Source organism: Podarcis gaigeae (assembly GCF_964106915.1).
Source record: "Podarcis gaigeae genome assembly, chromosome: 6".
NCBI lineage: Eukaryota > Metazoa > Chordata > Lepidosauria > Squamata > Lacertidae > Podarcis > Podarcis gaigeae.
In genome coordinates this window covers 73,173,650-73,196,485 of record NC_139682.1, presented here as the reverse complement: position 1 = coordinate 73,196,485, position 22,836 = coordinate 73,173,650, and the positions used below count along the sequence as shown (strand labels likewise).

Below are 22,836 nucleotides of genomic sequence, written 5' to 3'. Positions count from 1 at the left end.
CGGCATTCTTGTGTTCTGCGATACGTGCATTTATTCGTCTGTTTGTTTGTCCAATGTACGTGGCTGGGCAGACTTTGCAGGGTATTTCATAGATCCCTTGGTTTTCCAACTGGATTTTATCCTTGGGGTTTCTGAGGATATTGGCTATTTTTTGGTTGGTGCAAAAGGCTGTTTTGATATTGTGTTTATGGAGGATTTTGCTAATTTTATCTGTAGTGCCCTTGATATAAGGAAGGAGGGCCATGCCATTGTTTTCTTCTGTGTCTTGGTTTTTGGGGGGTGTTTCCTTTTGGATTAGCTTCGTAATCCTGTTTTGCTGGTATCCATTGGCAATTAACACATTTGAGAGATTCTGTAACTCAGTTGTCAAGTGGTCTTTGTCAGCCAGGCGTTTGGTTCTGGAGATGAGAGTCTTGGCTACGGAGTTTATTTGTGCAGGGTGGTGGTGTGATTGTGCATGTAAGTAGCGGTTGGTGTGTGTTTTTTTCTGGTAGATAGTGTGTCCTAGGGAGCCATCAGGTTTTTTGTAGATTAGGACGTCAAGGAAGGGAAGTTGGTTGTTGGCTTCTATTTCCATAGTGAATTGTATTTTGGGGTGTAAGTTGTTGAGATGTGTGAGGAAGCTATCCAGTTTTTCCTTCCCGTGTGGCCAAATTACAAAGGTGTCGTCAACATATCTGAGCCAAAGTTTGGGTTTGTGTTCTGACTTGTCTAAAGCATTGGTTTCAAAGTGTTCCATGTACAGGTTTGCGATGACCGGTGAGAGGGGTGATCCCATAGGTGCTCCTTCTATCTGTTTGTATCTTTGTCCATTGTGGATGAAGTACGTGTTGGTTAGGCAGTGGTTGGTCAGGTCCAAGATGTATTCGGGGGGATTGTATTTGTTTTGAATAGCTGTCAAGGCTTCATTAAACGTCGCCTAGACACCCCAACTTTTACACGGGAAGACACCCGAGGACACCAAAACCTGCATTCCTGTACCCGTGAAAATCTACGAAAGCAAATATATATATATATATATATATATAGTTAGAATTCCTGCTCCATGATTGCAGTCATGGGATTTTTGTATCACATGACGGTGTATGTTTTGACTCCACAGAGTGGGAAGTGAGAGACAGGATGTTTGTGTTACTGTGTTTCGTGAAGTGGGACTATTGTCCTTTGTTCTTTTCTCTTTGCTGTCTGAAGCTAGAGAGAGAGGGAGCCATGTTGCAGTGCTCCGTGTGTGTTTATATGTAAATAAAGTAGATTAGCCAAAATGCTGAGTTGCTGAGGTCTGTTATGCAAGCTGCAAACATTCTGCGGATCCTTAAGTGTGCCGGTGTCTGTTGGCATCGGTCGCTGTGATGTTCGGGCTGAAGAAAGCTTTTGAAGCTCCCGAACAATCGACCAGGAGGGAGGGAACATGCCAGTCGGGCATGTGTCTCTGCCAGGGTCCTACTCCAGAGTAGAACAAGCTCCTAACATATATATATGGGCAGGGCACTGGGGGGGCGGGGTAGTTTAGTTTAATTCAATTATTTATCCCTTCACACAACTGAAAGGAGTCCCAAAGCTATTTACAAGAAAATATAAAATTACATGATACAATATCCCTAAGTATGCAAAAAAAAAAAAACAACCTAAAATTCTTTATCCAGAATAATCAAAAACAAAAATATCACCTCCAACACACTGCTGTGAACTTCTATGGCAGGAGTCACCAATGGGCCTGTAGGCACAAATGTCTTTCTCTGGCGCCCACTGAGTCCCTTCAACCACTTCTCTCCTCACTGAAATTCAGTTTGAAAGAAGAATTCTGTTGTAGCCGGTAGATTAGACTGAATTATGTGCTCATCTGTGGTATGTGTCTGGTGCCCACAATACCTTCTCCAGTTTGAAAATGCGCTCACATGCCCAAAAAGGTTAACGGTCCCTGCGATACAAAGTAGTGGTAGCATTGCCTTATGGAAATCCCACAAAACCTGGTGGAACACCTTCTGCTCTCTCTATATTGTACTCCAGTGTAAAACTCCACTACATATTCATTATCACTTAGGGCATGTCCGGATATACTTAATAACAAGTGGTGATATGTTGCTATATATTCCAATATAAAACTCCACAATTAATCCATTACTTTTCATTTTGGGAGGGACCAAACTTATGTAATGTGTGTGGTAAACTAACTGGAATTGAGCTCACCTTGTTTTGGTCAGACATGCCGCCTTAGTTTAAGTGCTGAGCTCAAGAGAATCCTATTTGCCAAAAAAAGGGGGGGCTGTGCACTGTTCTGATTGGTTGGCCCTCATAGTGATCTTCCCCCACACCCCCTCACCAAATACCCCACATTTCCTTAGAAGGGAAGTCCCGCCTTCCTGGAGTCGGGAGAGTGAGCAAAGAGAAAAATTAAATTGTCCCTGGATTTGGAGCCAAGAATGTGGCATTCATTTCTCGAGCAAAAGTGGGGGGAAATCTGAGATCCTTTTGCAGAATGCTGTGAAGGTATATCTGGAGGCATGCTCTGAGTTAGGAAAAAGAGCTCTCTTTGGGAGTTTGCTTTTAATCTACAAAGTCATTTTGATGACCTACTGCACCATTCATGGCCAAATTATTTCAAGGCCCTTAATATAGTGGCATTCAGAAGAAAGGAAGGCGTGAAGTTCAGAGACTGGCAGCAGGATGTTCTTGAAATCTGGATTAACTGAACCGTTCAAAATTGCTACTGGGGGCGTACCTTAGTAAACAAAGTTTAAAAATGGAACGACAACACCAGCTATCATTCTTCTCTCAGATATGTTCAGCTGTTTCTCTCAGCAAGATGCGGAAGTAGAAGCAGGAGGCCCTGCTAAATGTATAAACGTTATAAAGGATACATGTAAATACAGGCTAGCAAACTATTTACATCCCAAATGCTGTTTATAGTTGCATTATGGGATGTGTGCCAGAAATAACTCCTATCTGCAATGAAGATTATTCCAAGTCTCTAGACAATGATGGGAACAGAGCCCAACCTGGTTGCTAAATTTTCTGTAACTGAAATTACCTCAGTTAACACCACCCTTGCTGTTTCTCGCTTGTAAATATGTAAAGAAAACAGAGGCATATTTGGGGACTTGAAAGAATTGCCTCCTGAAATTTGAATTTGTTTCCCTGGTGATTGATATATGAAGGGAAACAATCGTTTAATAGTTTTGGATGCCTAAACCTTTAATACTAGACACAGCTGGTATGTACTAAAAAGAAAATGATATGTTGAAGAAGAACCCTGAGATTTGTTCTCAGAAGATAGAGATGGATTTAAAACTATTTTAGCAATCCTGTCCTCTTCCTAGGGAAACCAGGAAGTTGCAGTTCTTTGAGGTGGCATTCTCTAAATTGACACTAAACTGCCATCTCCAGGGTTCTTGAGGGAATCCACAACCATTGAAGAGGTATAAAAAAACCTGTATGTTTGTAGTGTAGATATGCCCAGTGACTTCCTTTCCTTTTCATTTTTTCTCTTTGTTAAATGAAGGCAGAAAAAGGCAGACAACTCCCACATCCCCATCTCAAGCACTTCAAATAGCTTCTAAAATCTAAGATCTCATTTCTTACTAGACAAAGTTTTCATATTCCAAGATATACTGTACATTTTATTCTCTTTGGTTTTCTACCATTTTTGTAATTCGCAGGACAAGAGGAAACTTCAAGAAGAAATCACTCAGAAACGCCTTAAAGTCGAGGAAGAAAAACTAAAACATCAACACTTGAAGGTAACCTGCCCATGAGGAGACTCAGATAATTTTCTTCTTTTCTTTTTTGGAAATCCACTGTATAAAAATATAAGAAATCATTAATAAGAGTATCAACAATTGGCTTATACAGGTGTGTACATCCCTTGATTTCTCTACACCGGATGTCTGTTAGCTCAATATTTGACCTGAGTTAATATAAAAGCAGCCTTTCGGCAAGCAGGTGTACAAACACACAAACACACACACATGACTACAATCCCCATCAGCCCCAGACAGTATGGCCAATGGTCAGGGATGATGAGATTTGTAGTTCAAAATATCTGGAGGACATCAGTTTGGAGTATGTTGATATGTGGTGTCACATCTATATTGGCCCATTCACACATGTAAGTAATCTCTTGACAAATATGTTTGTGTGAACCAGTCTGACACAAGTGTCCTGTTGTCAGAGTTGCCTCCAGGTCCCAGCTCACAGAGGACCAACGCTAGTCAGTAATAACGTATAAAAGTCTTTATTGAAGATTAGTTTCCATTTCCAAACCGCAGCGTGCAACTCTACGTCTTAGAACCTAGACCGGCGAAGCTCCATCTGAGTCTCCGCCTCCTAGACACCAGTTTAAGACTCTAGCCTTACTCCACCTCTTCCGTTGTTCTTTCCTCCTCTGGGTCCTTCTGCCCCCTGGGGTTTCCTCCTTTCTGGACTCTTCTGACGCTGACCCCCCTGAGTCTTGCCCCTCCTTCCGGCGGGCTTTAGGACCTGGCTCCCTATCCGGGCTACCTGCTGTGCCGCTCGCCTGTACATTTGAACTTGGCGCGCGCGCCCAGCCGGTAACTTTCCTCTTGACCGTTTCCCCGCTCTCCGATGGAGGCGTGGTCAATCCTGACTCATCTCCTCTCGCTGGTGGTGAAAACACTGGTCCCGATGCCTGGGACTCCTCCCCCCCACTGCGCTCTGGTGGGGAAGCTGGTCCTGATTTCCAACTGCTGCTCTGGGAGTCCCCGCTGGCCCCTTCCTTCTGGGGTTTCCCCCTTGGCACCCCCCTTGCCCTGGCCATCGGCGCTCCCTTCTAAGAATCTTCCAATTTGCTGGAGAGGCTCATGGAATCCCTCTGATCACTGTCACCGCCTACGCTCCCCTCGGATTCCTCCCCCTCGCTCTCCATTTCCTCCCTCTCCTGTGCCTCTGCTCCTGAGCCCCTGACACCTGTATAATCAATACAGGTCCAGTTACATACATTATTTCCTTCACAAATCTAAACTTTTCTTTAATTTTTGCAGTTTGAATGTCATCTTTACTTAGGTGTACAGGTGAATTTTGAGTTTTACTAGCTAGAAAACAGAGTGCATTAGTTAATAATTGTCAACCTAGGCTCCTTTAAGAGGAAAGGCAATATATAATTTTAATAAATAAATAGCAGCACTGGGCATTTCTTAATAGACTTGAGTTGTTTAGTGATGGTTTAGTGATGGCCAGAAATAACTATTTAATAGAAGCACAGCTGCACCTTTTTCAGACAAATCGGATCCTCCCTTAAAGAGGCCACATGTTGCGGTGAGACCTGACAACCAAACCCTGTGTTGTGGGTGGCTATGATTGGATAGCCACAACACCCAGTTGGTAGGTCCCTTGATCCTGGGTTTAATCAGGCCAATGGGACGCAGGCTAAACGGATAGAGGGACCTACATATACCTATGCACATGACCCAGAGCTTCCTCTTTCAGTGTGTGCATCAGAACACCCACCCACCTCTCCTTACTTTTAGGGCTTGTTGCGCTTGACCTTGCTATGCCGTTGTGTGTCGTCTGTCATTGGGACAGGGGCACAGTAAGAATTTCCCCACTTGGCTGATTGGCTGTTGCCATATGGGTTTTGCCTGCCACGTAGCAAATTGTCACAACTTGTAAGGTTGCGGATAGGCGCTGGTTCAGGTGATAGGGATGGGGGAGCGGTCTTGCCATTCCTATGCGAAGGGTATTCCGTTAAAGGAATCCAGGGACTCAGTGGTTTGGTCCACCCTGTGAGGGGGTTGTGCCCGTGCCTGAGTCCAGGGGGACATCTGGGTGGTGGACATAGCCTGTTCCCGGCTTTCCGCCTATTGGGTGTTCACCCTAGGTTGACCTATGCTGGTGCCCTGGGTCAGCGCTACCTGCAATGGTGCAGGGAGCTATTAGAACCAGAGCCTATGCAACCACTCCCTTGCTGTAATCAATAAAGTTGTGGCTTAAATTCTGCCAAAAACCAAGCCAAAATTTGAGTCTTGTCTGAATTTATTTAAGGGGGAGGTTTAAAGTTCTGAACATGCAAAGCATTTTCAATTTAGGATTGACTATAGACTCCATAACAATGGGATTCACCCAAGCATTAAATAAAAGATTCTTCTAAAATCCTCAGGCAGTAACTTGGTGTATCTGCCAAATGTTTAGTCAATTAACTTAATGGCCCTACATGAAAAAATGTTCTGACCCTGCTTCCCACGCACTACAGAAGCACCTACAGATGTCAAACTTGCCAAGTTCCTTGGTACAAAATCCCAATTACCGATGGATCAAATGGCCAGCCTCAAATGAAAAGCTGAGCTTTTCAAGGACAGCTTGACATTGCTTGTCATATGAAGAACGAACAATAAAAAATAAAAACTCACAGTGCTCATTTGTTGACAGTAGTCAAAACAGTGTCACAAAAATCTCGGCACAAATTGTGTCCTGACTAGAGGCTCAGTAGTAGGACTTCGTTGTTGAGGTCTGTGATCTTCAAGTTCTCCATCAGTTGAGCAGTGAAAAGGTTGATGCTGCTGTGGCTGTCATGGCTGGGTGCATTGAGTGTATGCATCACGCATATACATTGAATGTCTGAGCAAGGGTCCCATACAGTAGAACTGTATACCCAGAAACATCTCTGCAGACAATCTAGAAGCCTTGGCTGTGCAGCGATCTCAACTGCGAAGACAGAGCGCTCTGCTCATTCAGCTGGACATGCAAGGAACCTATCCAGGCATTCAGTAAACATGGGTGGATTGAAAAAGATGGGACCTGCTGTTCCCTATCCACACATGTTCACCGCACAGGGAATTTCAGTGTATGGATTAAAAGGGATAGGAGTGGGTAACGTGTGTCCTCCAGACATTGCTTAACTACACTTCCCATTACCCCTGAACTTTGGCAATGCTTGGTGGACGTGTTGAGGGCCAGAAGTTGCCCATCCCTAGAGTAGAAGAATGACAGCATAACACCTGAAAAGGACTTCTTTGTGTTTTCAGTTATGACAACCACCCAGCACCCACTACCCTCCCCTTATTCATGGGTGCTTATAGCAGAGAAGTTGTGTCCTGCCAAGGACAAAAGAATCAGCTGTTCTTCGTCTACTCAGAGGTCCAGGATAGGGTTTAATATAGCTGTGGCACACCAACTGCAGAATGATTGTTTGGGAGCCCTTAAGTTGCACGTGCAAATGAGCAATGACGAATCTTTTTCTTCAGCCATTGAGAATCTGCATTGTCTTTAACCAGTGAGAAGGGGTGCACGGAGCTCTAAAAACGAAGAAGCACGTCCCATCAAACTGGTACACTACTTCTTTTGGACAGCTTCTTGTTTAATTAACATACCCATCATATAAGCTTGCTTCATCAATTTTTACTGCATCACTTCCACTGTTAATGACCCAGACTGTGTTATATAGTAGACAAAATTACATAATTTTAACATATTCTCGCTCTTAACGGAGGTTCTCATTGCTGTCACTCCCGTGCTTTCCTGTTTTACCCCCATCCAACAGAGAATTTTAATAGTGTTATTGCTAATAAGTATGATTGCGCAAATTATTATACAGGGATTTAGATTCCATTACAGTATTTTGAGAAAATATAATTAAATAAGCTTGAGAGAGGCGTAATTAGAAAGTGATGAATCGCTGTAGGAGCAAGGGTTTTCGTGAGCACACTGCTCTCCGTACTAAAGAAGGGGCACAACTACTTGCCTACAGATTGCAAAGCTGGAAACAAGGAATCTCCCACCAACATTAGTGAACATCTCATGGCTAGGTTCCCATGTGAAGTCTCCAAGCACATGAAAACATGTTCGCTTTTGTGGAATAATTCACATAACACCCTTAATGACTGCAGCACTCATTTAATGGGTGTGAGATACAACTCAGACTCCTTTAATGGCAAATTACATTCCTTGGATGCTTTGCAGCCACAGTGGAGTGTCATCGCTGGAACTAGAAAAACCCTGGAGTAGGTATAGAATATGGTCAGCTATTGGGAACAGTCAGTTGCTGAGCAAGAGGAGAGGAGTTCATAATCAATTGCTAGTGCTCACAGTCCCTCTGTGAACCTCTGTGAAAGGGACAAAAATATGGCAGGAGAAGAACAATGGAAAGGGCGTTGTTTGCCTTTTGCTCTTGGAGTCTTTTCGCATATACAGTGGTACCTCAGAAGTTGAACAAAATCTGTTCCAGAAGTCCGCTTGACTTCCAAAACGTTTGAAAGCCAAGGTGCGACTTTCGGTTGGCTGCAGGAAGCCCCTGCATCGGACATTCAGGTTCCAAAGAACAATCACAAACCAAAACACTCACTTCCAGGTTTGCGGTGTTTGGAAGCCAAAAACATTTGAGACTCAAGGCATTCGTTCAACCCAAGTACGACTGTATATCGTTTTGTAAAGGAGGGTTATTCAGTGTGTAAATGTGTAAATGAAGGCAGTTGAAATGGAAGTGGCATCATCTTTGGCCATATTTCCATGACAATTAAAAAGGTTTTTTATTCTCTCAGACTTCTAGTGGGAACTAATAAGACTGTGCTGTTATGATGTTGAGGAAGGCTTTGACATTTGCTGCAATATTTTGATGGGAATGGGCTTTTATAATTGCTGTCAGCTGCTGCTTCATATTGTGTTTTACTGTATGTTGTTTTAGTTGTATTATACTGTAGTTTCTTTTTAATGTTTTTACCCACTTTGGAATCTCAAAAAAATATATAATTGAACAATCAATCAATCAAAGCTCTTTATCAATGAATTTTAGGGATATGAGAAGGCAACGGTGAACATTATTATCAGACCAGTTGTTGGCTGACTGCCATGGCTCTGTTAGGCAGCTAAATGCTACATTAAGACCTCAGCTTTCATGGCTACCTTTCCCCAGTTTGAGAGTGGAGAGAGCTGGAACTGCAGTTGCTATGCAACAATGGAATACATTCCTTAACTCCTTCAGGGCAGCTCAGAGATGTTTAGAGACCATGTCCTTTGGTTGTCCAGCAAACCCTGTATGTGCTTGCTAAAAATAAATGAGAACTGTGACAGGACTGAAATTCTGGCAGGAACAGGTTGGCATCACTAGTAAAAGAGAACAATGCTGCAAGGGAAAACAAAAACCAAAAAAACAGAAGTAATTATCTGTGATTATAATGGCAGGCCAAGTCCAGGTGGCATATCCCTGGAAGGAGATGGAGGAAAACAGGCCTTAGGGATGCTATCTCCATTTTAATGACAAACAGGAGGGTCTTGAAGTATATTTTACAGGTCCTCTTCATTTGTTATGTCCTTTATCCTAACTAATGAGTAAAATGTTCTCATTGAGTTTCAGCTCATAAAAGGAATGTACTTGACTCTTTTAGGAAATTGGTGTTGGGGAAGAAGAATCTGTCTAGAGCCTTAAAAGGGAACCTTTTAGATCTTTACCTCTTAAAGCACTGTAGGCACATGTGAAACTCCAAGCAACATTTACTTCACACTATGAAACGGTTGGCTCCTGAGGAAGTATTGTGGGAAGTCTTTGCTTCCAGGCATGCCTGGAGCCTGATAGCAGAGGTTCATGCTATCTAATGCCTCAGTGCCAATAATATGGTGGAATGTGAACCACGCTAGACAAATGTAGCATGCCATAACTGAGGCCATTCTGAGAATCTTATCCCATCATACTGTGTTAGTAGCCTCTGTCTGGCATAATATACTGCAAGCAGTTGCAGCACCTAAGAAGCCACTCCATAAGAGAGACAGATTCCTGGTTTGAGGGCCACCCAAGGGACAGGAAGAGAGCCAGTGTGGTGTAGTGGTTAAGAGCGGTGGACCTGTAATCTGGGGAACCGGGTTCGCTTCCCCGCTCCTCCACATGCAGCTGCTGGGTGACCTTGGGCTAGTCACACTTCTCTGAAGTCTCTCAGCCTCACTCACCTCACAGAGTGTTTGTTGTGGGGGAGGAAGGGAAAGGAGAATGTTAGCTGTTTGAGACTCCTTAAAGGGAGTGAAAGGCGGGATATCAAATCCAAACTCCTCCTCCTCCTCTTCTTCTTCTTCTTCTTCTTCTTCTTCCTACATAAGCAGCCCACGGTTAAAACTATTTCTGTACAAATCGCCTCACATTGGAAAGGGGAGGAGAAAAGAGGAGGATGGCAGAAATCAGATTGTTTGTCATGGAGCAAGAATTAAAGATTAAATATAATCATTCAGATGATCTGCTTATGAAGCCAAGATATGAGCCTTTGGGCCACGTACATAGCCCTTTCAAACCTTCCTTCACTTGAGGTGGCAATCAAACCAGGAAGTCTCTAACCATAGTTTCCTATTTCATCCAAACCAGGAAACTACAGCTTCAGAACAGGATACTGAGCCACCTTCAAACCATGGGTTAATATCCTGGCTTGTTCCATACTCTTGACCACAGTTTCCCAGTGGAAATGAATGAAACAGGAACCTATTCGTTAATGGAAGGCTTCCTGGCTTGTTCACTTGCTCAAAGGGGTTGTATGCATAGCCAAAAGGCTTTTTTAAGCCGAGACATGAAACTTCTGAATGTCACCACTGAGCGACCACTGCTTCTTCAGCCTTGCAGAGTCATATCTGGCCTGTGGTAAAACAATTTGAATGTTCATCAAGGTGGAGCCAATGCATGCTTGATATGGGAATTTGTGCCAGATGTGTGGCAGTCGAAGGAAACTGGTAATGAGATTCTTTTAAAATATGTTAATATCTGTAGAAAAAAGCTCTGCGTGAGAAATGGCTCTGGGATGGATTAAATACTCTGACTCCAAAAGAACAAGAAGAAATGCAAAACCAGAATCGAGAGGATCAACAACGGATGAATGAGCTGGAACAAAATATCCTCAGGTACAGCACAAATTCTTCTTTTTATTGCTCGGTTATTAAAAGCTATGTGATCAGATCACTTTTCTATTCTTAATGGGGATTATTGTCTCTGGGGCCAGCTATTTGCCTTCTGCTGTTTCAATAATACAGCCAAAATTTCCCCCAAAAAACACCTTGTTTTAAAATATCATGTTCTGGATATGCTGCAAGTAGGTGAGATTTCACCATGTTTTTAAAAATCATTACTTAAAATTAGCAGCAGCTGAGCATTTTAACATTTAAAATGACACTTCAGTCCCTGGTATCTTCAGGTAGGACTGAGAACAACTGTTTTAAATCCCGTAGAACCACGCCTAGTCATTATAGAGAATGCAGAGTTGCATAGGCCAATTTCTGACTCAATATAAGGCAGCTTCCCATGTTCCTGTCCCATTTTGGATAGGACAGAGTTTTTAAAATTCTGATGTTCAACTAACAATAATAAAACAAGGAATCAAAGTTGCCAAAACTGTTTCGACATATTTGCATTCCCTCTGTTGCAACACCCCTACTTCAGTATGAACGCTGGTATCGCAAAGTGTTGACATTCATATTGGTAGAGTAGAAAATATTTGTTCTACAGAATGTGGTTGGTTTCGAATTCAGCAGAAGTACAGTCATCCCTCGGGTTACCGATGCTTCACATTGTGCTTTTTTGGGTTACAGACCGTCGAAACCCAGAAGTACCGGAACAGGTTACTTCCGGGTTTCAGCCGTCACGCATGCGCAGAAGCTTTACATTGTGCTTTGCGCATGAGCAAAAGCACCGAATCGCAATCCGCGTATGCGCAGATGTGCCACTGCGGGTTGCGAACGTGCATTCTGCACGGATCATGTTTGCAACCTGTAGTTATTTTCCATATTCCATTCAGTCAACTTTAAAGTGCACTCAGGGGTGTAGCTAGCTACTCCTGCACCCAGAGTGGTGGGGCGGGGCAAACTGCCCACGGGGGGGGGGGGCTGCAGCAATCCGCGCATGGAGGTGCCGCCAGTGGCGTAGCATGGGGGTGCAGGGGGGGCCGGCCACACCGGGCGCAACATCTGGGGGTTAGGGTTAGGGGGTGCAAATCCACGGGTTAGGGGGCACAAATTACTTGCCTTGCCCCGGGTGCTGACAACCCACGCTATGCCACTGGGTGCCGCACAGGGGTGCCGCGGCAATCGGCCCACTGAGTCCGCCTGCTGGATGCAAGCCCCATGCTGCCGTTTCGGGCAGCATGAGGCCCGAGCCACCATGTCACTCCCAGAAGAGATGCATAGCTTGGGGGCACTGCAGGCCAGGCCCTGCGGCAAGTGCTGCCCCCCACATTGTGCCATATTGTCACCCCCCCCTCAAGGATGACACCCAGGGTAGTCTGCACCCTCCTTCCTATGGCCCTGAGTGCACTACCTGGCCTACATGCCTGAATTGTGCCTCTCTGCCTGAGGTGCCCTAATCACCTCGCAATCAACGCAGGTCTCTCAGCAACCATGGAAACTGGTTTCCCACATGCTGTGAGTAGGAAAAATTTGGAGCGTGGAATTAGCATCAAAAGAAACCCCTGTGATGTTGTTACCAAGGAGCACACAACAGCACCTGTTCAGATCCTCTGTGGTCTTATTAGAACTTTCTCAGCAAATTCTTTAGGAAAGAATTCTTTAGAAGCCAAGCACCTTAGAAACCTCAAATCCTATCCAAGGCTCAGCACATAACAGTAGGCAGAGCTGAAAACAACATTGGCCGACACTGGTGCGATTTGGAGTTGCTCCACACATTACACAATGCATTTTCAGTCCTGTGTGTGTACATATATACGTGGCAGGAATTTGTGGCCGGTAGATGATACGAACAAGAGAAGATGTGTACCTGTTGTGAGCATGTGTTGCCTCTCTTACATGTACATATTTAGGCCTGGATGAGGCCTCTGTGTGGCAATGGGGAGGGGAACCTCCCTCCCTTCCTCCGTGTAGTGCTGTTTCGTCCCCTCACCCCAGGGGAAAGGAAGCCTGAATGAAAGATTATTGACTTTTAAAACATAATTTGCTTTGTTTGCCAGCTCTTTCCTTTTTAATTATTTTTATTTTGACCTTTCACACGCAGGACTCCTCTAAATTGTTGTCACGCCCAGAAAGTCTGTTTTGATGCATATACCCCCCCAAAAAAAAATAATAATAATAAAGGCTTTTGTTGGAATAGATGCCAACCGATTCCCAACCAAATGTCATCCGTACAAAACCAGAAAGGTTATCTGACAAAAGAGATTCCGTTAACTCCTGGATACAGATAATCATGTAGCAAATTAGATGCTACATGGGGGGGGGGGGACAGAGACAAGCAAATACCGCTTTACTCAGTACTGATTGCATCAGGCCCTGTTCTACTCTTTTGGCCCATTTACAGTGACTCAGTAACTGCTAACTCTTCAGTACTATTTCTCACCGACGATGCTGTGCATCTTCTTTTTTTCTTAAGCAGCGTTGTCAAATCATCCATTTTCTGATTGATTTGGCTGCTAAAAACAAGTATTCATGCCCAAGCTGAGTGAAAGTATTTCTGTCCATTTCCAAGAGAATGTGAACTGCAACTCCTGGAAATAATACATTGTTCTTGACGTTCAACTTTTATGAAGTACCAACCCAACAAAAAGATGCTGTACAAAATACAAAATGGAAAAACCCTCTCCCTCACCGCACTGCTCCATTCAGTGTTACACAGGGCAGACAAGAGCACAGCTTTCCAAACTGTGTGTTGTGACACGTTAGTGTGTCGGCTGCAGTGTGTAGGTGTGTCGCGCGAACGCTTCCTGCTCTACTCCCAGGGCTAGAAAGGAGTTAGTTTAACCTCCGGTCTGCTAGTAAAACTGAATTAAAGTAAAGGTAAAGGTACCCCTGCCCGTACGGGCCAGTCTTGACAGACTCTGGGGTTGTGCGCCCATCTCACTTAAGAGGCCAGGGGCCAGCGCTGTCCGGAGACTCTTCCGGGTCACGTGGCCAGCGTGACATCGCTGCTCTGGCGAGCCAGAGCCGCACACGGAAACGCCGTTTACCTTCCCGCTGGTAAGCGGTCCCTATTTATCTACTTGCACCCGGAGGTGCTTTCGAACTGCTAGGTTGGCAGGCGCTGGGACCGAGCAGCGGGAGCGCACCCCGCTGCAGGGATTCGAACCACCGACCTTTCGATCGGCAAGTCCTAGGCACTGAGGCTTTAACCCACAGCGCCACCTGCGTCCCTAAAACTGAATTACCGTGTTGCAAAACGCTGCATGTCTGCAAAGTGAGTCACCAACATGAAAAGCTTGGAAAACTCTGGAGGAGAGTGTGAGGCAATTGCATTTGATGACGCTCCCTTTGAATAGCTGGCAATGGAGGACAGCCCTGTCTCTTCATTATCCCAGCTCCCATTTTGAGTAGGGATGAAAGAAGGCAGCAAATTCCATTCTAAACTGCGCTCATAACAAACAGCACTGTTTCCATTCCACTGCAGTTTGGTTTCGGTGTTATGTACTGAAGTTCTCACCCTGGTCCAGCAGGGGGATACTGTAGATAGTTATGCAAATCGAAAAGCGGCGTTCAGTGATTGGATAGTTTTGTATGCAAATGAAGGATCGAAAAGTGACATTCAGTGATTGGATAGTTTTAGAAAATGGCAATAGTTGCATTGTTCTGGAGCTCTATATAAGCAGACTGACTGAGCTCCTCAGCTAGTTCTGTTCTGGCATAAGAATAAAGAAGAGCTGTTTAAAGAATCGCTGTGCCGTCTGACATGTTCGCCCACAACGTAACAGTTTCTGTCATATAGTATGTTCTCTGTCTCACTGTCTCGCTATTTTACATAAGTTATGTAACTATTTAGGTAGCTAATGTAACTTTCATTCATTTCAATGTGAGAGAAGCAACAAATGAATGTTCAAAAAGCCACTTACTGTATATTATTTGCGGAATTAAACAACAACATGCTTGAATGTTGAGCATATTCATTTGACTGGTTTCCGTTCCTGGTTTCCACAGACTAACCATGTGAATTGCAGAAATTTCTGCTTCCTTTTCTATTTTCCTCAGAATTTTCTGACATCCACCACTTAGAGGGTCACGAATCTAACCAAGCTAATGCAACCCACAACACAATGTGGCAGACTGTCATGTTCCTTATTCAGTGCCATTCTCCAGGATACTTCATTTCATTCCTCCTCCCACATAGTTTTCTGCAGTATTCCATGGTCACTTAGCATGCTCAGTCCTCGTGGGAATATTTTTGGAGATTTTTCGTAGCTTTATCAAACCTTGGATTCCCTCAGACCTGCAGAGACCTCCCTCTTGTGCCCTATCAGAAATAGGGGTAATGATGGGCTTGAAATAAAACCACTGTTGCACTGTCAGAGATTAGGTGGTACGTAGTATGTTTACTCTTTATTGCAATTGGCACCATTAACCATTGCTTCTCCAAATATTGTACATAATGCAGACTTGAAAAAGAAATTGAGGACCTTGAGAAAGAAGAACTGGCCATCTCAGCTAAAGAAAAGGCCATACTGAAGAAGCTTAAATCGGTAGAAAGAACCACAGAAGATATTATAAAGGTCAGCGTCTAATTTTAAAGTCCTGCTACTGATGTAATCTCTGTCGCTTTGCAAAAATAATCAATTGAGGGGGAGGCAGGGATGAAAGCAAGGGAATGTCAGAGCTCCAAAGTGAAGTTCAGCAGGGGGAAATAGGAGCGACTAAAACTTACAGTGGTCAAGCCCCTCCAAAACATGCAGGTTTATCGAGATATGTTATGTCGAGATTGCCACAGGAATGTTGCATCACATTTATACCTTAGTACTGGAATATTTGCACTTTGTGCTCTGAACTACAGCATTATTTTAGCATTAAAAATAGCTCAGGGTTAACTGTTGACTGTATATCTACGTTGGCAGAGTATCAAGAACATATGGAGGGAGGGGGGAGCCTAAACTCAGAGAGGAAAAAATGCTCTCTATGTTTATTCACCCTTCAGTCAAAGACTGAACAAACACGCAAGCTTGCCAACGTGTCCTGAAAGTCAAATAGGCCCAAAGGGGTATTATGCAATCACTTTTGTAGAGAGAAGCTACTGCCATCCATTGCCCCAGAGTGGTTTAATTGAAGATGCGGCAAGGCAAAGAAAGTCATAGACGAAAAGCTATATTGCAAGAACAGTTGTCATCTCACCCAGGAATGACAAATATATTGACCAATAGCATATGCCTCATAGAAAGGTAAAATACCTTATTTAATAACCCAGCAAAATTATTTTTCTTTTTGATGTTTATTAAATTTGTATACAGTCGTATACCCACAGGTCTCAAGGCCATTCACAAGATAAAATCACAAAAATACATAATAAAAATAAAGACAAAAACAATCCAATTATCCCCCCCTCCCCAACACATTATAAAAGGGCATCAGTTGTCAATTAGCCAAAGGCCTGGTTAAAGAGGAAAGTTTTTTGCCTGGGACCTAAAGATATGTAACAAAAGGGCCAGGCAAGTCTCCCAGGGGAGAGACTTCTACAGTCGGGGGGCCACTGCAGAAAAGGCCAAGTCTTGTGTTGCCAAGCTCTGGACCTTTTGTGGAGGCGGCACACGAAGAAGGGCTTCAGAAGATGATCTCAGGGTCCAGGTAGGTTCATATGGAGAGAGGCAGTCCCTGAGGAAATGTTTTATATATATGGAGGATATGGTGTAGCGATTTACAGAAATATACATATACACACATATATATTCCACTGCTGCTACATATTCTGTAGCTGTGTGGTTGACAAGCTGTGACACTTTCAACCCTACTGGTGGTTATTTACAATACTTGCTTCTTCTTTTTTCTTAGTCTGTGAAGGTGGAAAAAGTAGAGACTAAAGAAGGTATGTTCACTCAGAAGCCTAGAATTTTACATTATTTGTGTCTAACATTAGAGGTAAAAATGGTTATGTATTAACCATTCTCTCTTTTCACAGAGCCACCTGACTACATTTATGCCAACATACCTGACCTTCCAAAATCTTTCAGGCCTTCTGCACTTAAAAGGACAGGGCATCTAGAAGCAGAGGACGATGAAGAAAAGCGAAGAGGTAAAATTCAGCAATGCAGTTAAAGAAAGGGTGTAGATTTATAATGGGGTACATCCAAAATGGGGTACATCTAAAAGAAAATGAAATGTGTACTTGAAATAAATAACTATGCATAGATTAGATGATAGATAGATAGATAGATAGATAGATAGATAGATAGATGATAGATAGATAGATAGATAGATAGATAGATAGATAGATAGATAGATGATAGATAGATAGATAGATGATAGATAGATAGATAGATAGATAGATAGATAGATAGATAGATGATAGACAGACAGACAGACAGACAGACAGACAGATAGATAGATAGATGATGATAGATGATAGATAGATGATAGATAGATAGATAGATAGATAGATAGATAGATATAGATAGATAGATAGATAGATAGATAGATAGATGATAGATAGATAGATAGATAGATAGATAGATAGATAGATAGATAGATAGAGATAGATGGATGATAGATAGATAGATGATAGAACACACAGAGAGACACAAATCTTTTTTTTCTAGTCCATGTAGCTCAGTATTGTCTACTTCGACCTGTAGTGCCCTCCAGGGTTTGATGCATTTGACTAAACTTCTAAACAGGCTTTTCTCATAAGATATATACAGTGGTACCTTAGGTTACATACGCTTCAGGTTACTTACGCTTCAGGTTACAGACTCCGCTAACCCAGAAATAGTACCTCAGGTTAAGAACTTTGCTTCAGGATGAGAACAGAAATCGCACGGCAACGGCACGGCAGCAGCGGGAGGCCCCATTAGCTAAAGTGGTGCTTCAGGTTAAGAACAGTTTCAGGTTAAGAACGGACCTCCGGAACGAATTAAGTACTTAACCCGAGGTACCACTATAGTCAGCAAGATGCCAGAGTGAAGTTACCACAAAATGCAAGATCTGCAAGTATTGGACTGCCACTTGTAGAAAGCCACACAAATTAACTTAAGAAAAGCATAATTAATACCCATTCTTCCTAGCCATCTTACAAAGTCAACATTTTAGATAAGGCTAGAATGAATTATTCACTCACCTGCTAATATTCTAGCAGTTGTGCCCGTGCTCCAGTGTAACCAGTTACTTACGCTTCAGGTTACAGACTCCGCTAACCCAGAAATAGTACCTCCGGTTAAGAACTTTACTTCAGAATGAGAACAAAAATCGTGCAACGGCAGCGCGGCAGCAGCAGGAGGCCCCATTAGCTAAAGTGGTGCTTCGGGTTAAGAACAGTTTCAGGTTAAGAACAGACCACCGGAACGAATTAAGTACTTAACCTGATGTACCACTGCATATATTTGAGGATGTGTTGTTTTGTTTGTTCTATTCTGTTTTGCATGAGTTCTGCGTGTGCTTCATTTGCCAAGTAAAGAATGTGATGGTGAGCACACTATTCTTTCTTGCCAAAGACACATTGTTTCCAGAATACTGCTAGCTATATCTGTTCCATGTTCCCGAATATCTCAAATGCTGAAAGGAGAGGATGGGCAGGTTTTTCATTAGCAAACATTTTGAAACCCCAGAGCTTGCCCTAGAGCACTGGCAAAGACTGAACACAAACCAGTGCCTTCCAGATACCGACACAGAAATTCAAGCTCAACCCCATGGCTGATCTTTAGCGAGAGCCAAAATGACAAGCTGGAAGATGTTCCCTTAATCGCTCCTTTTGTTTCCTCAAACCTTGCAAGTTGGCAGAAGAACATGAGGTCCAATGAGTGTCATTGTCTACCGTAACTTTATTGTGCTGTATCAAACTTGCACGTTATCCCGGTAACAGGAATGGAAATTGTTGTCTCAGCTCTGCTTACCCGTTGCCATGGGTGTAGCACAGTGGCGTAGCGTGGGGGGTGCAGGGGGGCCATCCACAAAGGGGGCAACATCTGGGGGGCGCGCTCGCACTCGCAGCTCTCTGCCCCTACCTGGCTCACTCACTCACTCTCTCTCACTGCAGTGCTGGCTGCACGAATCCGATCCGAGCCGCCGGGTCGCCGCCCACTGTGGAGGGGGTGGGTGCCAGGCGTGCGGTGCGGAGAGAGAGTGAGGGACTATCTGGGGGAGGGACAGTGCAGCAGCCGCCCAGCAGCGCTGAGTGCAGGAGAGAACCACACCAGACCAGACCAGGCAGCAGCAAGAAGAAGCTGGCAGCGGCGGCAGGTTTGGGGTTAGGGGGCGCAAATTACTTGCCTTGGCCCGGGTTAGGGGGTGCAAATTACTTGCCTTGCCCCGGGTGCTGACAACCCACGCTACACCGCTGGTGTAGCAGGCTCCTCAGCAGCACAGCTTAAAAAAATAAGAGTCTTGCTGAATCACGCCAGAGGCCCATCTAGCCCAGCTGCCTTAAACCAAGTCAGACAATTGATCCATCTAGTTCAGCATTATCTTCACTACTGCCAATAGCATTTTGGTCTTTTCTTGCCCTAACCTGGAAAGTCCAGGGATTAAACGAGAAATCTAGTGGATACAAAGCACAGTCTCTACACAGCTTTGGTCCTTCCTGAGGAATTGGTGCTTTCTGTTTTTCAGGCAATGCCTTAGAGGTGCACGTGTGCTCAGATAGGCTAGTAGTAGAATGACTTCCTGTCTTGAATTTACAAGCTCAGCCCTATTGCCACCAGAACACAGACAACCCACCAACCTGTTCTGGCTTTTCGCAGAGAGGGAAATGGCAGCACAGTATTACAGCAGCTGTTTGTGTGGACCTCCATCCCACACCCACACCCTGGCATTAAACCATTGCAGGTAGCCGAACAGTAAGACCAAGGGCTGCCTCTCTAGTCTTTAAAGGACAGATGACATATAGCTCAAACCAGCGAGGAAAAGATAGGGAGGGGGCTGGAAAAGCGAGAGGGAAAGCCCTCTGTTATTCCTCATGAACTCCTCCTGAGGGCCTCCAATCCTTACTCTGTTGGGCTCAAAATCTCCTCCTGAGTAGCACTGTATTCTGCCAGTGGATCCTAAGATATCTGATGTCTTTCTCCAACCATCTGTGACCCCAGTTATCACAGAGGCTAACTGCATGTGACAGTGGCAAAAGCCATTTCCTGGAGCGTGGGTTGTGCTGGACTTACATAAGGTAGGCTCAGGGTGATTGAAACCAGACAAGAAACAATATAAGGCATGGAAAAGATGTGCTCAATCTTCGTGCCTGCACTTTCCCTACTCAAAAACACACTTCCCAGGTGCTTTTAAGAGCAGCAGGGCTTGCCGCCAGTCTTCGAGCTCCATCAGGAGAAAAACAGTTGCAGGGAGAGCAATACAAGTAAGAAAAGTAGCAGCTGGAGAAGAATCTATCACACCCTGCATGCATTGCTTGAAATTATTCGACACTTTCCACAGGAAACTGGTTGTGCCCCGTGTTCTAACACAACCGCCTGCTGCTGTCATGTGCAAGTTCTTGTCACCTAGCATAGTATTATTATTACAGTGGTACCTCAGGTTACATATGCTTCAGGTTACATACGCTTCAGGTTACAGACTCCGCTAACCCAGCAATAGTAGCTCGGATTAAGAATTTTGCTTCAGGATGAGACAAAAATCATGCTCCAGCAGCGTAGCGGCAGCAGGAGGCCCCATTAGCTAAAGTGATGCTTCAGGTTAAGAACAGTTTCAGGTTAAGAACGGACCTCCGGAACAAATTAAGTACTTAACCTGAGGTACCACTGTATTGTTATTATTAATATTATTATTATTAACATTTGTGTGAGAGAGTGAAGTTGGTGTTGTTTCATCTCTTCAGGTCTTTTTTGATTTGTCGCCACAAGGGGTTGTAGTTGTGGAGGTATAATTTGCTGAGGTTTCTGCTTATTTGTACCCCTAGGTATTTGAACTTAGTGCGGCAAAGTTTTATCATGGTGATGTTGGCGAATTGTTTTTGGGTATGGGGCACACAGCCTCAGACTTTGCAAAGTCCTGTAGGCCCGACACCATTGCAAATGTGTTGCATTCTCTGATTATGGAGGTTGCTGTATTTATGGGGTCTGGTGTCGTCTGCAAAGAGCCCTAATTTATTGTACTATTGACATTTGTATATATCTTTAGCACGTGTGTTACTTTGCTTTATAAAGGACTCTTATTTCTTCCAATGCAGCATTGTTCGCTATGGAAATTAAAGTTGAAAAAGACCTGAAGACTGGAGAAAGCACAGTTTTGTCGACAATACCACTACCGTCAGAGGAATTTAAGGGTGCAGGTGTGAAAGTGTACGATGACGGCAGAAAGTCGGTCTATGCAGTGTGTTCCAATGGAAATGTCACAAACAAGGAAGTAGATGACCTTGCGCCTGTTGAAGTGGAGGACCTCTTGAGGCAGGCAACGGAGAAACAATCCAAGTCTCCGACTGAATATCACGAACCAGTATATGCAAACCAGTTTTGCAGGCCCACAACTCCCCAGAATGATAATAGCCAAAAAGGAGCTCTTCAAAACAAGACAAACAGCCTGGACTGTTTTTATAAGGAACCTGCCTATAAAAAAGAGCAACCATTTAAAGAAAATGGCCTAGATTCTTCCAAGAGCTATCGGCACAATTCTCACTCTCCGGTCCTTCAACGAACACAAAGCCCACCACAGATTAGCCCCCCAAACAAGGTGGCAACTAACGTTCAAAGAGAAATTCTACAAGAGGCTGTTGAACCCTATCAGAAGATGGGAGAGAACCAACAAGGTATAAAATTCAGAAACTCTGTAAGTACCCATGAAAGGCCTCCTTCAGGAACTCTGGAAAGTGATGAAGGTTCTAGTTATAGTGTGGTCCAGGCTGTGCCGTGTTACGTGGATGATACCGAACCCGTTACAATGATTTTCATGGGGTACCAGCATGTGGACGATGAAGAACTGAATAAAACTGTCTTTGGGTATGATGGAATTATCCATGCAGAACTCGTCGTCATTGACGATGACGGCGAAGAAGAGGACAGCAAGGAGGAGAGTCGAGCTGGAAAGCCTTTGTATCATCCAGTTGGTCCTTCTAGCCAGGTCTACCAGACCCCCAACCAAACAAGTGCAATTCCACAGACAAACCCCAGCAAAACCGCCAGTGACGGTGTAAATGTGTCGCCTTATAAAAATTCCATATCGCTCAAGGAGCAAGAAGAAAGTCTAAGCTGTGCTACCTACAATGGCCAGATCGATGGCCGGTTATCAGGTGATGGAACAGAGGATCCCTCCTTAACAGGTAAAAAAAGAGGCAAGTCACGACACTGTTGCGCTCTCATGTGACAGACTGACTACTTCTGTTTCTCCCTTCATTCCTTCCTTGCTTCCTCTTGGCGTCTCTACACCTCAGAGCTGACTAATACAGACTATCTAACTCATTTCTCCCGTGTTCTAACACTTTCATTCAAATGTTAACCATGCTACACTGAAGGACCTAAGTGCACAGTGCAGCAAAAAAAAATAAAAATTTAAAAGCTCCAGTTACGGCTGGTATAAATCAGATACAGATCTTTGTACTTCAAGTGCAACTTGGAAACACTGATTAAAATGTTATCTCCTTGGTCCTATGGCATGTGAGAAAAATCGTTGCATTTCAGTAGTAAATAATAGCCTTTCTTCCTATTCTGAGTCTCCATTTCTGGAGCTCAGTCATGCCTCTCTCTGTTCTCCCAACTTTGTACTGTATAATGTACCTTGCACCTTAACACAGAAAGGCTGGTTGAACAGGTTTGCTTTACTTTAACCTTGATTTAACATTGGCCGCTTCACTTGAAATGTATTTATGCAAGTTTTGATATCTTTTCTTAGCCTGCTTGATTAGGATGTATGTGGGTTTGTTTGTGCTTTTTTAACAAAAATAGTAAGTATGGCTAAAATCCAATTCTTTTGTCTAACCTCTGTCTGTCTGTCTTCTTTAAAATAAAAAAGATGTTACATTTTCTAACCTGTTTGCATGATTACTTTCACTCTGCTTTCACTCTCCTCCTTGCTAGA

The 22,836-nt window shown here is 43.8% G+C and overlaps 1 protein-coding gene across 2 annotated transcripts in view; it reads left to right on the top strand.

Annotated features, from left to right (window-relative positions):
- Nucleotides 1–22,836, top strand: part of PALMD (palmdelphin) — a 58,113-nt gene that overhangs the window by 32,739 nt on the left and 2,538 nt on the right. Inside the window, exons 3-8 of one of the 2 annotated variants that reach the window (XM_083743442.1) lie at nt 3,657–3,737; nt 10,691–10,821; nt 15,281–15,395; nt 16,663–16,696; nt 16,790–16,903; nt 20,996–22,081. In XM_083743442.1, the coding sequence (XP_083599568.1) occupies nt 3,657–3,737; nt 10,691–10,821; nt 15,281–15,395; nt 16,663–16,696; nt 16,790–16,903; nt 20,996–22,081 (1,561 nt within the window). Of the gene's footprint in view, nt 1–3,656; nt 3,738–8,909; nt 9,042–10,690; nt 10,822–15,280; nt 15,396–16,662; nt 16,697–16,789; nt 16,904–20,995; nt 22,082–22,836 lie in introns of those variants that run through there. The other variant, XM_083743443.1, reaches the window with a different exon arrangement.